Here is a 17,350-nt window from a genome sequence, read left to right as displayed (position 1 = left end):
CCAATCGGCTACGGCTTCTCGAGAAATCATCACGATCACTCAACTCATTGTGATCTCTAAATAAAATTCTACATTCCAAAAATAAAGAAAAACAAAAGAGAAGAGAATACGTAGAATTTCCAAGTGAAATAAGCAAACGGAAAAGAGGCAGATCTGCCTAATAATCAACTCCGACGCCAAATCCCACGCCTGACTTTGGGCGTTGAAGATGAATCCCACAATCGTTCTAAGCCAAGAAATGACGAACGAATAAGGAAAAAATAAACACCGTTTGGTCCACCATTAGGCTACGGTTTCTCGAGAAATAATTGTTATTCACCAATCAACGGTGATCTCAAATGAACGGTTCGTTCCAAAAATAGAATCTCTAGACGAAAAGAAAAAAGAGAACGAACGAACAAGAGGCCAACTGTGTCATCAAGAAACCTGCCCAGAAGTCATTTCCAGCGCCCAGAGCTGGGCGCCGATATCTTTAACGCCCAGGCCCGGGCGCTGAAAATGATCCCAAACCCAAAAAAGAAAGCCCTGACTTCTAAAGGGCCCTGCCGTATCCATTCGACTCGAAAATTGCCGATTTCTTTACTAAAAGTCGCACCTCACGGCTTTGTTAAGAGTAGCACACCACTTCAAAGATCGCTCGCACTTACGAGCACGATCCCAAACAAAATCAAGGACATTACAAAATGCGTATCCCCAAGGAACCTCTTTGACAAAAAATGACCGTCAAGCACGAGTGCTTGGGGGCTCGAAAGAAAATATATATTTCAAAAGAGAGTATGCAAAGTTAAAACAATATTCTCAGACTACGCTGTACGAAGTCTCGTGTTTGGATAATCTCAAAAGATAAAACCAGATTACGACCTCAGGACAAAGGTCGCCGTTGATACTTATACATAGTCCCCCTAATCAAGGACCCAGGTAGTGGCAAAATTGAGCCGTAAAGACTAGCTCAAAACCATAAAAGATGATGACCACGAGACAATGGTCCGTCTAAGCACGTTGTCAACCCACATTCAGGTTGCAACTAAATCCGAGCATCCCTCGAAAAGAAAATAAACTCTTCAAAAAACAAAAACAGGCTCGCCATCTTCAGCCGGCGGGGTCTGTGTCACTAACCGCGCAGGTCCTCAGTTTTCGAAAATAAAATCTTCAAAAACACAAAACAGGCTCGCCATCTTCAGCCGGCGGGATCTGCGTCACTAACCGCGCAGGTCCTCAGTTTTCAAAAAAAATTAGATCTTCAAAACTCAAACAGGCTCGCCATCTTCAGCCGGCGGGGTCTACGTCACAAACCGCGTAGGTCCTTATTTTTCAAAAACTTCAAAACAGATTCGTCCACTTCTATCGGACAGGGTGTCCACCCTTAGCGGACAGGCTCGCCATCTTTAGCCGGCGGGGTCTACGTCACAAACCGCGTAGGTCCTTATTTTCAAAAAAAAACACAAACAAATTTCAAAATAGATTCGTCCACTTCTATCGGACGGGGTGTCCACCCTTAGCGGACAGGCTCGCCATCTTTAGCCGACGGGGCCTGCGCCACTAACCGCGCAGGTCCTTAGTCGATGCAGCGATAACTTTTTCTGGTTTTCCCTTTTTCCAAAAATTAAAGGACTGGTTTTCCCTTTTTCCAAAAATTAAAGGATTGGTTTTCCGTTTTTCCAAAAAAGAGCGATGTGCTGGATTTTCCTTCTATTTACGTCCTATAAAAATAAGGGGGTTTTCTCGTTTAGCTAACCCTGAAAATGAGAATCTTTAAAAACATTTTACCTCGTGATTGGGCTTGGCCAGGCCCAGTTACACTTTATAGCCTTGATTTCGAAAACATCTTTAGATACTTCCAATGACAAAGTGAGGGAGTTTCTACACATCTTTAGATACTTCCAATGACAAAGTGAGGGAGTTTCTATACTACCAGTTGACAAATCCCAATGACACGTGAGGGATATGTCGACACTTCAAGTGATGACCCTTAAGTCAAATGTTATCACTCGGGGGATCGTGAGACCCTCGCAAAACAGGTCACATACACCATGGCTTGTGTGACGCACTCCGTCCAGTACTTTGACCATCGTCTCATCCCGAGACTCAGTCAAAGTGGGGGCTAACTGTAGACACCTACTTTTGTCCCCATTCCCGAAAGGGAAGGTTCGATGATGAGAACATAAATCTCCACTTGGCAACGCATCTCCTATAAAATAACGAATCTCGATCACCCTTTTCATTTCACCCGAACCTGCTATTTATAGAAACCTGCTAAAAATAGTAACTACCGTAATAGGTAGTTGTTAAAAGTGGCAAGACATAAAACATAGAAACCTGTCAGAATTAGGTGTTGCACTCCGACATAAATCCTAAAAGAAATAGAATTTGCAAGAGGAATCCTATTCCTAGTATAATTCGAAAACGAGAGTTACGTATTAATTAAAATCCTAACGAACCTAGAGTTCGTAACGGGCCCAGACGCATTCCGTCATAAAGTTAATACGCACTAAAAGACTCGGATAAGTCTCAAAGACTCCGTATTCCACGAGTCCAAATCTGAAAAGAAAATACGGCCCAGACCCTATTTTCAACGCCTGGCTCTGGGCGCCGAAATCTTCGGCGCCCAGCCCTGGGCGCTGAAATTACCTGGGTACGTGTTTTCTCCTAATTCTTCTTAGATTAGTGCTCTAAAATTCTATCTTTCCACGAACTCTTCCCTATAAATACAGCCCCTAATTCGACGTGAAGAGAAGACACAATTCATATTCTGAGTATTGACTCCAACACCTAAGCCTAAGCCTCATGCTGCGAAATTGATCCCGCGTTCTGTCGCAATCGATCCAAAAATTGAACAGAACGTATCCTGTCCCTTGTAGCTGAAGAGTTAAGCCCGGAAACTTAAGATTCGTTAAATAAAAGGAGAAATAGCAAAGCCAAAGTGGTTAGTTTTCTGAGAACCGTGACGCACCTATCAAGGGTGCGTCGTAATGTGTCCCTTCGCATGATTTAATCGCTTTCCTCGCCCTTTTATAAAACTGTTAAACTATTAAATCTGATTGTTCGATCACGCTTAATAAAGATAATATCTTGGGAAATTGAACTATCATGCTAGGTCCCTTCAATCAATCTAAACAAGATAATCACGATCGATCTAGTATTATGTGTTGCACATTGTTAAAATCAATTCAGATTAGTTTAATAGTTAATGCATGTCCCTTCAATTATTTATGCTGAGCTAGTAAGGATATCCTGCCTCTGGAGTTATCGAAGAGCGAGTACTCCTCTCGGTAGTTACAGTCCCCCGAACCCTCAATCTCTACCCTGCGGGTGTACGTTGAGCGATCCCCACACCAGGGATCACAAGGGAACCTATGGTCGTCGTGGTCAAACATAATTGCACTCGCTTTATGTCACGATAACCGGGTTTTGTCAGTTTTTCTCATTGTCGTTAAAAACTGAATGGCGACTCCTATATTACTAGTCAATTGGGTGTAAACTCACAGGAAATCCAATTACACTTGATTTGACAAAAAGAAACGTCACGCCCACGAGGGACGAGGTCACGCATTAGCCTCGTGCTTTTTCGACCCCCTCACACTCGCTCTTTTCACTCTCCCTTTTCTCTTTCTCTTTAAGTATTTCATGGCTTGCTCTTTTCGCTCTCCCTTTTCTCTTTCTCTTTTTTTCTTTTTTGCTTGGGATTCCTCCCCTTTTTTACTTGGGCTAAAAGGTAGATGGTTGTGGTCTTTGAGTCCCGAGGCGAGACTGAGTGAGCCTCGTTTGGTAGGCCTATAATGGACCTTTAACTTTAGTAGGCCTAGGGTGGACCTTTAAATTGTCTTACTTTGCAAGCGTATTTAGTCGTTTCTTAAAATGTGAAAATAGCGTAGATTCAAAATGTTATTTTTACTTTATTGAAATTTAACGAAAGAATTACATCGAAAATAATTTTTTGCTTCTTTTCAGATTCCAGTTTTCGGGATTTAATTGAAAGTTGTGATTTAGACTCGAACTTTCATTAATTTTTCTGATTATAACCCGTGTATGAATACAAGGAGGTGGCCTAGATTCAAAATAATGACGAGGTGTAAGCCTATAATACTTGACCAAGCGACTCTCAAACTTCGGCTAATTAGACCATAACTTTCGTTGGTTGACACTTTAGATTTTAACCCTTGGGTGTTCATTTGTCATGCGCCATTTTGCTTAATGTTGGCAAGGTAGTTAGTTGGGGAGATCGAATTTTCATTTTCGCAAGACTAGAATCATTAGTGCGGCTTCCCTCTTAGTGTGTATTGCTTTACCCCAATGGTAGCCTTATGGCATGCCGACTTGGGTATTTTAATGGTTCGTCATGTTGCATTCATGGAAAATCTTTTAGTCCGTACTTAGGAGTATTTCAAGGAGCGAGTGGCTCGAGAGGACTATGATAGTCGTGACCCAATGTGATCATAAGCCTTGAGGCCATTAATTTTTTTGCCAATGGTATTGACACCTTAGTTTCACTTTGGGGGTTGTTCGACTATGGAGGAATGATTTTCAGAATGTGACTATTTCCATTTTGCAAATACTTGAATTACATAATATATTCTTTTTATTGGTGAGAGAGAGTATTGAGGCCGTAGATTCTTAGCAAGGGATGACAATTACATATGGGTGCTTATTGATTTCTTTTAAATGTTAGGAAGGGAGACTCAATATGGTTTAACCTTTTAACTTGCAGGACGACACCAAGCATTAGGACCGATTCTATGTATAAGACAACTAAGACTTAGGATTTAGATTGTACTTTGGCATAGCCTAGTCTAGACACGGATTTATTTATTTTTTATTCGAACATTATTTTTCCTTGAAAACTTTATTTGAACATTTTTTTTAATACTTTGCCCATGTGACATTCAAGATGATTTAATTAGCGTGCTCGATTTTGGTGCCGAACATTTTCGTCATAGGAGGCCTAATGACGACGCAAAGAGTTGTTTAATTTATAAGTCGTCCTTAGAATTGAGTGCCTTTTCATACATCCTCGTAGCAAACTTGTTACGAATTTTTTATTGCTAGGTATATTTTGTGCGCGGGCACCGAGGCTGCGGTGCCTGGCCAAAAGGCCAAGCAGCAACTTCAGCGCCCAGCAGGGGCGTTGAAATAATTGGCGCCCAGCCAGGGGCGCTGAAAATGCGTCCCTGACTGGTACTCGTATTCTGTTCGTCTATTTTTTTTTGTACATACGCCTTAATTTTGCGTGCTTTCCCAAAAACGTCCTTTGCGCGTTATGCAGCGTCGTGGGATCCGTTACAGGCCGTCTTGTGCGTCGCTTATTTTTGTGGCGATCGCCTGGAATTGCGGGACACGTATTTAGGTATAACTCTTTGGCCAATTGGTGTTTATGAATGTTTGGGCAATTTTTAGGGTCGTTGGTTTTCTAGCATTATTTGTCACACACAATCACAACATAATCACGTAATTCGCTACACATAACTAACATTACAACATGAAGCAAAAAAATAATATGTCATGTAGTTTATGATAGGCTTCTATGCGTAATATTTGCGCCTGGCTCGGTACCGCTTCTATCGTAGGTCCAACACATGCCCCGGTCGAGGTAGTGCATTCAACAGACGAATTTCGTCCCAAGAGGCCAATCACGATGTAAGCCAAGGGGGCATGCACCAATGAGAGGGACCTTAGTGGGCGAGCGATTGGGTTTTCGACAGGTGTACTACTAGCGACAAGTACCGAGTGGACAACATTCGAAGCGTATGCACCCCCCGATTGGCGATGGGTATCCTTAGTCCCAACTCCCGAGATGAAACATGCCAAGGGAGCCGAGATTCGTTATGCGGTTCTGTCAGTTCACATTAATATGCTGATTTTCAGGTCGTCCCAACTTGATAAGGAAATAAACGCAGAGTAGGATCGTTTCACCCTTCGGCTATTATGATTACCTACGAGCACGAGTATTTTATTAACGTTCCCCAGTGGAGTCGCCACTGTGAGGGGGTCGAAAAAGCACGAGGCTAATGCGTGACCTCGTCCCTCGTGGGCGTGACGTTGTCAGATCAAGTGTAGTTAGATTTCCTGTGAGTTTACACCCAATCGACTAGTAATATAGGAGCCGTCATTCAGTTTTTAACGACAATGAGAAAAACTGACAAAACCCGGTTATCGTGACATAAAGGGAGTGCAATTTATTTCGACCACGACGGCCATTGGTTCCCTTGTGATCCCTGGTGTGGGGATCGCTCAACGTACACCCGCAGGGCGGAGATTAAGAGTTCGGGGGACTGTAAGTACCGAGGAGTGCTCATCGATAACTCCAGAGGCAGGTTATTCTTACTAGCTCAGCATAAATAATTGAAGGGACATGCGTTTAAACTATTAAACTATTCTGAATTGATTTTAGCAATATGCAACACATAATACTAAATCGATCGTGATTATCTTATTTATATTGATTTAAGGTACCTAGCATGATAATTCAATTGTCTAAGGTATTATCTTATTAGGCGTGATAGATCAATCAAGTTAATAGTTTGACAATTTTATAAAAGGGTGATGAAAGAGATTAAATCATATGAGGGACACATTACAACGCACCCTTGAGAGGTGCGTCAAGGTTCTCAGAAAACTAACCACTTGGCTTTGCTATTTCTCCTTTTATTTAACGAATCTCGGGTTTCCAAGCAATGTTCCAGTATTTGGGCTTAATTCATAAGCTACAAGGGACAGGATGCGTTCTGTTCGACTTTTGGGTCGATTGCGATAGAACGCCGGATCAATTTCGCAGCGTGAGGCTAGGCTTAAGGCTAGAGTCAATACTCAGGTTATGGAATTGTGTGTTGTGTTGTGTTTTTCACGTCGGCTTTAGGGGTCTATTTATAGGAAAAAGTGGCGTAGAAAGATAGATTTTCAGGAATATGAATACGAAACGGATTAGGAAAAGAATCCGTCCCAGGTATTTTCGGCGCCCAGCACTGGGCGTCAAAGATTTCGGCGCCCAGGGCTGGGCGTTGGAAATAGGATCTGGGCAGAATTCTTTGTCAGATTGGACTCTAGAGTATGGAGTCCATTAAGAGACTTAATCCGAGTTATTTGGTGCGTATCAATTTACGACGGAATGCGTCTGGGCCCTTTACGAACTCTAGGTTCGTTATGAGTTTAATTAATACGTTAACTCTTTTATCGAATTGCGATAGGAATAGAATTTCTTTTACATTTTCTATCTCTTTTAGGATTTATGTTGGAGTGCAACACCTATTTCTGACAGGTTTCTATCTTTTTATTCTTACTACTTTTAGCAATTACCTTTTACGGCAGCTACTACTTTTAGCAGGTTTCTATAAATGGAAGCTTTGGCTGAAATGAAAGGGTGATTTGAGATTCGTTATTTTATAGGAGATGCGTTGCCAAGTGGAGATTTATGCTCTCATCATCGAACCTTCCCTTTCGGGAATGGGGACAAAAGTAGGTGTCTACACTAGCCTTACCCATGGACCGGCATAGAGTGCATAATGTGTTTCATATATCTCAATTGAGAAAGTATGTTTCGGATAGGTCGCATGTGTTGCAACCGGAAACTATAGAATTAGACGAATGTTTATCTTCGAGGAAAGACCAGTCAAATCCTGGATTGTAAAGTGCGTAGTATACGAACTAAGGGTGTTAAAATTGTGAAAGTTTTGTGGGCTAATGAAGTTTTGTGGTCTCTGGAAGCTGGGGACGATATGAGAAAATATTCCTAGCTATTTCCCGAGGGTAGTTGAGTTACGGGGCCGTAACTCGTTTCTTTTAAGGGGGGTAGAGTGCGGTAGAATTTCGCACTTTTACCTTATTTTCCCTTATTTTGTGCTTAATTTAGTGCCTTCTATGGAAATTGCACTTCATATTGCCATGTTGAATTACTTAAAGAGTACAGCAACTAAAAAAAATTTTGCAAAGAAAACGCAATAAAGTCTCATAAAGTCTCAAGTTTTGATTTCAAATTATGATTTTCGTGCCCAAGTTTCGGGACGAGACTTCTTTTAAGGAGGGTAGACTGTAATACCTCGTATTTTTCTGTATCTTATGAATACATTTTATTATATTTATAAGGATTTTTTGGTATTTACTACCTTAAAAATACACCACTTTTGTATTTACTACCTTATGAAAATTTTATTTTAAATTACTACCTTTAAGTTCCATTTTTTTTGTATTCACTACCATTTTACAATTTTCTCATTTTAAAATTGAGATATCTCTTTCGTTTCTTAATCATTTTAAGTGATTCAAAGCCCATTCTTCTCATTTATATGTAAGGATTCCATAGGGATCTTACCTTTTAACATTTCGTAAAAGTTTAAACAAATTAAATATTATTTTTAAAATTTTAAAATATTTATGAATTATCAAACGAATTTTTTTGAAATGACATTCTCAATGAAATCCCTATAGAAAAAGGAAAATAATGAACTTCGAATCACTTTAAACGATTAAGAAACGAAAGAGATATCTTAATTTTAAAATGAAAAAACTGTAAAGTGGTAGTAAATAAAAAAAATCTGGAAGTTTAAGGTAGTAATTTAAAATAAAATTTTTATAAGGTAGTAAATACAAAAATGGTGTATTTTAAAGGTAGTAAATACCAAAATTTCCTATTTATAAAGTATTTTCATGATTTTTAGAATTTAAAACGCATTTAAATGTTATTTAAATGTATTTTATTTAATTAGAATATTTATTAGTTTAATTATTACCAAACGAATTTATTATTTAATGTTGAGAATTTAATTGGGTTTCAAAAGTAAAACGATTTTAAATGAATCTAGCCCAATTCAATTCCAAGTTCAAGTCCAAACAAATTAAACAAGCCCATCCTATGTTTAATGAAGCCCGAAAGGGAATCCAAAAGCCTAGCCCATCTTTGAGTTTCCTAAGCCTATAAATATAGGTGCTCACCCTCAAAATCGCTCTCTATTATTCATTAAACCTAAAAGTAAAACCCTAACCCTAAATTCTTCTTTCTTTCGTCGAACTTATGTTTGGCCGTTTTTCTCCTACTTCCGATCGTTTTCAGAAAAAGGTTTCTTCTTCAAATTTGTATATCTCGAAAAGTTCTTGAACTTTTCCTCAAAAATCGATCAATTCCGAGTTGTAGATTAAATGTTATGAGCATTCTAAAATCCTGCTGCAGTAATTTCTCTTCTCCTTTCTTTGGCCCGTCTCCTTGCCGAGCACGCACAGCAATTATGCGCTCGTTTCTTGTGCCTTGAGCACCCACGCCCCTCGCCCTTGATGCTCACTGCCTCGTGCCCTCGTGAACGTAACCACCCGCACACCTCACACTCTCTTGCTCCCTCGCGCAGCGCCAACACGCCCCTGCGCTGATGCTGTGTTGTTGTGTTATTGTTGTGTGTGTGCTGCCTCTCGCCCAGCCACACACCTCTCTTCCCTCGTCCCTCTTGCTCTCGCTAGCCCGCGCCCTCGTCCCTCTTGCTTGCGCACAGCTGCTACCTTGCCCTTGCTCTTCGTTCTCGCCGCGCGCACACACACACAAGGCGTGTGTGTGTGTGTGTGTGTGTGTGTGTGTGTGTGTGTGTGTGTGTGTGTGTGTGTGTGTGTGTGTGTGTGTGTGTGTGTGTTCTTGTTTGTTCACTCAATTCTTTCGCCCAATCACAATTAATTCGTGGTTGTTCCGTGCTATAGGTCGGATTGGTATATTTCTCTTCCTTGCCTATTCTATTTCAATTCCGTATTTAAATTATACTATTATTATTATTGGTTTTGATTAATTAAAATGCTGGGATCGGTTATGAACACCGAATTTTGAGGATTTGTATGTTTGAATTATTGAAGAATGTTTTGAATTGAAATATTATAATTTTCAGATTTAATAAAATCGTTCATTAATAAAATATTATAATTTTATTAGTTTTAATGGTTTTAATTACAAACTATGATTGGAGTTTTAATCTAAGCCTTATGGGCGATTGATTAGCATAATTAGATGATGAATTTAATTATGATAATCAATTATATTATTCAGAATATTGTAAAGACTTAAAACGTCAACTTTTAATGGTTTTATACATGAAAATAAATTAATTCCATGCTAGGGTTTTAAACGATTGATTGAGACTATTATTTTATTAACGAACGATTAAGTTCTAATTAATTCAAGTGTTTTAAAACTAAACAAAGTTGCTGGAAATTTAGTAAACATGGATAATAATTAAGTTTCTCCATTGTGTTTATAAGAGTTGATTTCTAGTAAGTTGTGATTCGCACAGTGGCCCCGTACTTAGGTATTCTAGGTACGTACAAGTCTAGGGCGGCCACATTAATTGTCAAGGGACATTACATGATTGTTTATGGATGTGAATTGTATTACGTGAACTTGGTGAATTCATAGTTGATTTGGTGAACGATCATGTTAATTATTATTGTTGGAAGTATTGGTTTGTTGATTGAACAAGAATGTTGGGACTATTGTGAGTATGGATTTCATTTTCAATCATGTTGTTCAATATTTATGCATGTATGGTTTGTTTCACATGCAAGGGATGGATTATTTATTGTTATGCTATTGTACGGGATGTCTAGCATACTTTTGAGCCAATTATTCGTACCTCGTTGTACTATTTATTTTACCACATGTGAAGGGTTCGCTCACGTAAGCCACCGCACATGTAGGGTTCAGTTGGGAATATTTTATATGAAATGAATTAGGATTTGTCGTGCAAGGGCACAACCCTCATGTTAATAGGCATGATGTGGAATCTCACCTTTTGTGAGAAGGAACTTGGTAGTAATTTCACTACGTCTTGATTTATTGATCACAAGTCCTAAAGGGTTAAAATGAGATTGTTTTGGTTATCGTTTATTAATTGTATGTATGTATGTATGTATGTGTGTCCGAGTCTCGAGTTCACCATTAATAAAATATTAATAAACGTAAAGTGCAACCAGAACAAGCTTCAAAACTCTTGGAACGTATATACCTTGAGTATGAACAATGGGGGGGAGACTTGCCGGGAAGCTTGATCTCCTACTAATGATACAAGACGTTGTTTCATTCATATTATGCGCAGGAATTCCGTCGGTATGGCCCGACACTCGGTATGGCCCGATATTATTATTTATTATTTGGTGTATGGTTGACTCCCATCACCGTTCCTTTATGGAATATTCCTTTGGCCCGTTCGAAGCTTATTCTAATTAAATTGTGAGTCAAGAGTCGAGTCAAGTGTCGAGTCTTGTATTCCTGATTTACTTGTTATTTATTAAATGGCTTTTGCATGTTGATTGGTACTTAGTGAGTGATGCATGTTTATAGTTTTGTTTCACTCTATTCTTGTAAGTACTCAGCTTTTGCTGACTACGTGCTTTGTGTCTTTTGGTCATGGCCTTTGCCTTAATGACCCTATGATGATCCATCATTTGAACTTGCATTGTTGGGGAGTAGAATAATATAGCAGGTTGGTAGATCGAAGTACGATCGAAATCATGTGGCTTGGGATGATTGAGAGAGTTGCATGTTTTTCGTACTTTAAAACTATTCTATTCATACTTTAATTATGTTTTGAATTTGTTGAACTTTTAATACTTTGGTTTTTGGGCCGTTATGGTTCCAATTTGTAGGAGGCCTTGATAATTTAATTATTTGTGTTTTGAAAAGTTATTTGACATTAAATTCCGCTGCGTAATTCTGGTAATAGCCTTAACCGTTATCACGGTGGCGGTAATACTTTAGTAATTCCTTTATTTTAAGTTGGAAAATGATTTTATAAAAGTAAGGAATTATTAGGGTGTTACAAAGTGGTATACTAGAGCTTAGTTTCATTCCTTCTTTGTAGTAAGCAATACTACAAAGTGGTAATCGGAGACTAATGCTGAACTTTAGGATTTTTAAATATTATTTTCCTAAAGTCAAAACGTATTATTTTGAGTACTCAAAATTTTAAAAGTCAAAAACCAATTATTTTGTGTCGTTTGAAATGAGTTGAATAGTTTGGATTATTATTTAATTTAATTAATTTTTCCGAATTCTTTTTTTATTTATTTATTCAAAATTTTCGAATTAAATTCGAATTATTTTTATTATCTTCAGATTTTCTTTTATTTAAATATCCAAATTTTTTTTTTATTTATTTATTCGAATCTTTTTCGAAATTATTTTTTTTTATTTAATTTTCGGATTCTTTTTTTTCTTTTTTTTTAAATTATCCAAAATTAATTTATTTAATTAATGAATAATTTTTATTAATTTTCGATTTTAATTTTAATAATTTCAACTAAGTTAGGAGTTATTTCTTAATTAATTTCGAAAATTAATATTACTTCCAAGTGAGGAATGGGTAGATTAAGAAGGGCATATTAGTTTAAGTATGCATTTTATATGATAATGTGATTTATTAATTGCCATGTATATGTTTTGACCATGTTTTATCTTGCTTTATGTGATTATTTGCATCATATTTCATGTTGAGCATATACTTGTGCATTGAAATTGTCTGGCTCCATGAACTATTTATTGTATCCTAGGGGGTTGAATTTTGTTGGGAATACGATTAGTGAGACTCTTAAGTGTGTGTTTTTAGGACTTAAGAATGTTGCGCTCAAAGTTTTCCAATCTAGGACAGTTAGAGAACCTTGATAGTGAGACTCCATATGTGTATCTGAAGAAGATTGAGCTTGCATACAACTATTTTGGGACGCTTAAGAATTGCAACATTTGAGGAAAATTGATGTTATGCCTAAGATGATTGTATATTGTTTACCCCATAGTACACCTTATATAGAGCTTAAGCATAAGTTCAGTGATATGCATTTTGAGAATGATACACATAGTTGGAGGAAGTATTGTAATGTAGATGGTAGATGAAGGCATGATACTGAGGTTATGACTACTATCATTGAATTAGCAGAAAGGTGCTATGAAGATGGTATGCTTGCTATGGGATTAGGTCTAGGTGACATAGATGACGATTATGAGTATGAAATGGAAGAAAATGAGAAATTGAATGATTATGGTGAAGTTGTTGAGGTTGAAAAATCCGAATCCAGTGGTTCATGAACCCTACTATTGAGTTGTCTAGTGGCTTTGAAGTAGAACCGAAAGCTAATAATGACATTAATAGAGTGTCACAATAGGATGATGAGGTTATGGATAAATATTCTGATCGGGAAGACAACATGGATGATCCAGAGGATCAAGATTTTACTCCAGAACAATCCAAAGAAAGAGATGATCGTCGTGATGACATTAGTCTTTAAAGAACTGTAATCCTTAGTTATTTATTTTGTTGATTAATAAAGTAGCAAAGCTACTATTTATGGTTATTAGTTCAATTATGGTTTGGAGAAATACAAGCAATGTTATTGATGGATGTAAGGCCTTTTCATTGAAGTATTAATAAAAGCATCGAATTCCTTTTGTTATCTCTTGAGTTCAAATCTTGATTAAAAGTTTCGTGGGTATCGCAAAGGGATTATGTGTTTTATTTCTCGAATTGATTATTAACTAAGTGCATCATGGTTAGTTTCCACTTAACTATGTGGTTCGAACAAGTCAAGGGGGTGGCTAGTAGGTGGCTCCACTTTCCCCATCATGTTCGAAATTTTATGCATTGTTGCAAAGTAATTTGATTGGTTTGTTGGTCTGTAACCTTAGTGTTGTCCATGTCAAACCCAGTTATTAAAGCGAGTCTTGGATGAGCAAGGAATATCCAATATTGTTAGGCAACTAGCCACAGTACTTCAGAACCTAGCAGAGACTAGGAAAAATTCAATTAATGACCCTGCTAGGGAAATGTTCAAGATGGTAGTCCAGAGTAATCTTCCACTGTACCAAGGGGAGTTTGACCCAAGTGTACTGGAGAACTGGCTTAGAAAGTTTGATAAATTGATGGTTGTTGTAAACTGTCCAGGGAAACTTAGGGTTAATAATGTTGTCTATTACCTTATGGGAGAAACTGATTTGTGGTGGCAAGGTGTGAGAACGCTTTGAGAGCTATACCTAGATTTGGATGGGAATCATTCAAAGATGCCTTAAGAACCAAATTTTACCAACCGCACTTGAAAAAAAAACAGAAAGCCCAAGAGTACATTGAGCTAAAGATGGATGGGATGGTTGTGACTGAATACTATTCCAAGTTATAGTATTGTCTAGATTTGCACCTGAAGTGGTGGCAACGGAGGAGCTTAGGGCTCAAAGGTTTGAAAATGGATTGCCAAATGGATTCATAGTTGTTACTATCTAGAGAGATCCTTACTTCTCTAGATACCCTCTATATATAGAAAGGTCGCTCCTCTGTATGGACTACAGGTGAGGAAGAACAAGATTGCAAGCGAAACTGGCAAAAAGAGAAAGGATGTTGGGAACCAGAGTCATTGAGGTACCCATAATTATACCAACTAGTAGTATAGTAAGTACCAAGATTCACAAGAATGTGCCTTGACCATAGCCAAAACCATTTTCCTGTCTAACCTGATTGAGATTAAATTAGGAGAATTGGAGGTGATTTTAGTGATGGATTGGTTGTCCATGTTCAAAGAAAAAAGTGACTGCGAAAAGAAGAAGGTTGATTTGAGATCTAGATTAAGTACAATAGTACCTATCGTCGTTTTGGGTAAGCCTAGAAACATATAAATTATCACGGAAATTGAACTCGTGAAGCTAGTCAGTAAAGGGAACCCATTATTCTTATGCAATGTGAGAGACCTTAATAATAAAGTTAAGGATAAACCTGAGGACATTGAAGTTGTGAATGAGTTTATGGATGTGTTTCCGGAAGAGACCCCATAAATGCCTCCCAATCGACCTATTGACTTTACTATAAACTTAGAACCTGAAAATGCACCTATTTCGAAAGATCCATATAGATTAACTCCAGAAGAAGTGAGTGAGTTGAAGGGTAAATTGAAAGGTTTGTTTGAGAAAAGTTATATTAGACCAAGTGCATCACAATGGGGAGCACCAATTGTTTTATGAAAGAGAAGGATAAGAGTATGAGACATTGTATAGACTACAAGGAAACCACTGAGGTCATAATTAAGAGCAAAGTACCCTTTTGCCTAGGATAGACACCTATTTTGACCAATTTAAGGAAGCAGGAAATTTCTGGAAGATCGAATTGTGATCAGGTTATCATCAATTGAGAATTGCGGATAACGATATACCAAAGATTGCATTTAGGACAAGATATAGTCATTTCGAGTTCACTGTTATGCCATTTGGGTTGGCCAATGCACCTACAATATTCATGGACTTGAAGAATCGTGTGTCCCATGAATTTATGGATAAGTTTTTAGTGTTTTGTAGATGATATCTTGGTGTATTCGAAGAGAAATAAGGAGCATGTTGAACATTTAGGATCTATGTTAAGTACACTTAGAGATAACCTATTTTATGCGAAATTATCGAAGTGTGAATTCTGGATGGAGAATGTAACATTTTTGGGTATCTAGTGTCTAAAGAAGAAGTTGCAGTGAATCCTGCCAAGTTTAAGGTTAATAGTGAATGGCCTACACCAAAGAGTGTCACTGAAATTCGAAGGTTTCTTAGTTTAGCTGGATATTATAGACTCTTTGTGCAATACTTGTCTAGGATAGCCAAACCAATGAGTACCTTGATGAAGAAAGAAGCTAAGTTTGAGTGGAATGAGAATTGTGGGGAAGCATTCCAAGCTCTAAAGATGCGTTTGACAACCGCGTCAGTGTTAACTCTATCAAATGGAAATGATACCTATAATGCGTATAAACCTAATGTACCCTACCCTTGACATAGAGCTAGCAGCCATATTGTTTGCATGGATGAGACTAAGGAGAATCAAATTGGAGATGTCAACTTGGAGCGAATCAAGGAAAAGATTTCGCAAGGGAAGAAAATAGATTTTAAGATCCATGTTGATGGAAGTTTTAGGCACAAAGGAAGGTGGTGTGTGCGTCAAATGTGCGAAGGGTTAAAGAAAAGCTCATGAGAGAAGGTCATAATACACCATATTCTGTTCACCTAGGTGGTGACAAGTTGTATAAGGATCTGAAAAGTGTCTATTAATGGCCAAGAATGAAGAATGAAGTAGCTGAGTTGTAGCTAGATATTTGACTTATCAGAAGGTCAAAATAGAACATAGAGACCTCAAGGAAAGGTTCAACCATTATAATTTTCAAGTTGGAAATGAGACTGTATTTCAATGGACCTTGACACTTGTTTTCCCAAGTCAAAGCTAGGAAATGACACCAATTGGGTTGTGGTAGATAGACTGACCAAGCCATCAGTGTTTATACCAATGAAGAGACCTAGAAAGATGGAGCAACTTGCTAAGGCTTGCATTAAGTATGTTGTGAGAGTACATGGAGTTCCTAAGGATATCGTGCCAGATAGGGATTCAAGGGTTCTTTCAATCTTCTGGGAAAGTGTACAGAAGAAATTTGGCACGACATTGAAAATGAGTATAGTGTTCCATCCATCCACATATGGACAAACTGAGAGAACCATTTAGACCATTGAGGATATGCTTCGTGCATGTGAAATTGATTTCCAAGGAAGTTAGGAAGATAGTTTAGATTTGATTGATTTTCCTGTAACAATAGCTATCATGCCAGTATAGGAATGACACCATTTGAGGCCTTGTATGGAAGAAAATGTAGAAGTCCACTATGTTGGAGCAACGTCAGTAAGACAGTGGTGTTAGGACCTCAAATGATAGAGGACACAATGAACTAAATTAGAACTATTCAATCAAAGATTCAAGCAGCGCAAGATCGCCAAAAGAGCTATGCATACTTGACAAAAAAAAAATTAGTGGGTGGCAAATTGTTACTCAAAGTTTCACCAATGAAAGGTGTAATGAGTTTTGGCAAGAAAGAAAAGCTAAGCCAAGTACATAGTCCCATATGAAACCCTAGAATGGATAGGAAAGGTACCTTATAGACTAGCCTTACCCATGGACCGGCATAGAGTGCATAATGTGTTTCATATATGATTGAGAAAGAATATTTCGGATAGGTCGCATGTGTTGCAACTGGAAACTATAGAATTAGACCAATGTTTATCTTCGAGGAAAGACCAGTCAAATCCTGGATTGTAAAGTGCGTAGTATACGAACTAAGGGTGTAAAAATTGTGAAAGTTTTGTGGTCTAATGAAGTTTTGTGGTCCGGGGAAGCTGAGGACGATATGAGAAAATATTCCTAGCTATTTCCCGAGGGTAGTTGAGTTACAGGACCGTAACTCGTTTCTTTTAAGGGGGGTAGAGTGCGGTAGAATTTCGCGCGTTTACCTTATTTTCCCTTATTTTGTGCTTAATTTAGTGCCTTCTATGGAAATTGCACTTCATATTGCCATGTTCATTTACTTAAAGAGTACAGCAACTAAAAATTTTTTTGCA

General features: G+C 38.0%; 1 protein-coding gene across 1 annotated transcript in view; it reads left to right on the top strand.

Moving 5' to 3' along the window:
- LOC130471451 (uncharacterized) overlaps nucleotides 1–16,463 on the top strand; it is a 63,182-nt gene extending 46,719 nt beyond the window's left edge. Inside the window, exons 2-5 of the mRNA XM_056841586.1 lie at nucleotides 12,888–13,006; nucleotides 13,655–13,952; nucleotides 15,430–15,585; nucleotides 16,192–16,463. Coding sequence (XP_056697564.1) covers nucleotides 12,888–13,006; nucleotides 13,655–13,952; nucleotides 15,430–15,585; nucleotides 16,192–16,463 — 845 coding nt within the window. The remainder of the gene's footprint in view (nucleotides 1–12,887; nucleotides 13,007–13,654; nucleotides 13,953–15,429; nucleotides 15,586–16,191) is intronic.
- Nucleotides 16,464–17,350: the final 887 nt, after the last annotated feature.

This window comes from Spinacia oleracea, chromosome 4, assembly GCF_020520425.1.
Source record: "Spinacia oleracea cultivar Varoflay chromosome 4, BTI_SOV_V1, whole genome shotgun sequence".
NCBI classification, from domain to species: domain Eukaryota; kingdom Viridiplantae; phylum Streptophyta; class Magnoliopsida; order Caryophyllales; family Amaranthaceae; genus Spinacia; species Spinacia oleracea.
Note: the sequence above shows the minus strand (reverse complement) of the source record. Positions and strands in the feature narration are given on the sequence as shown.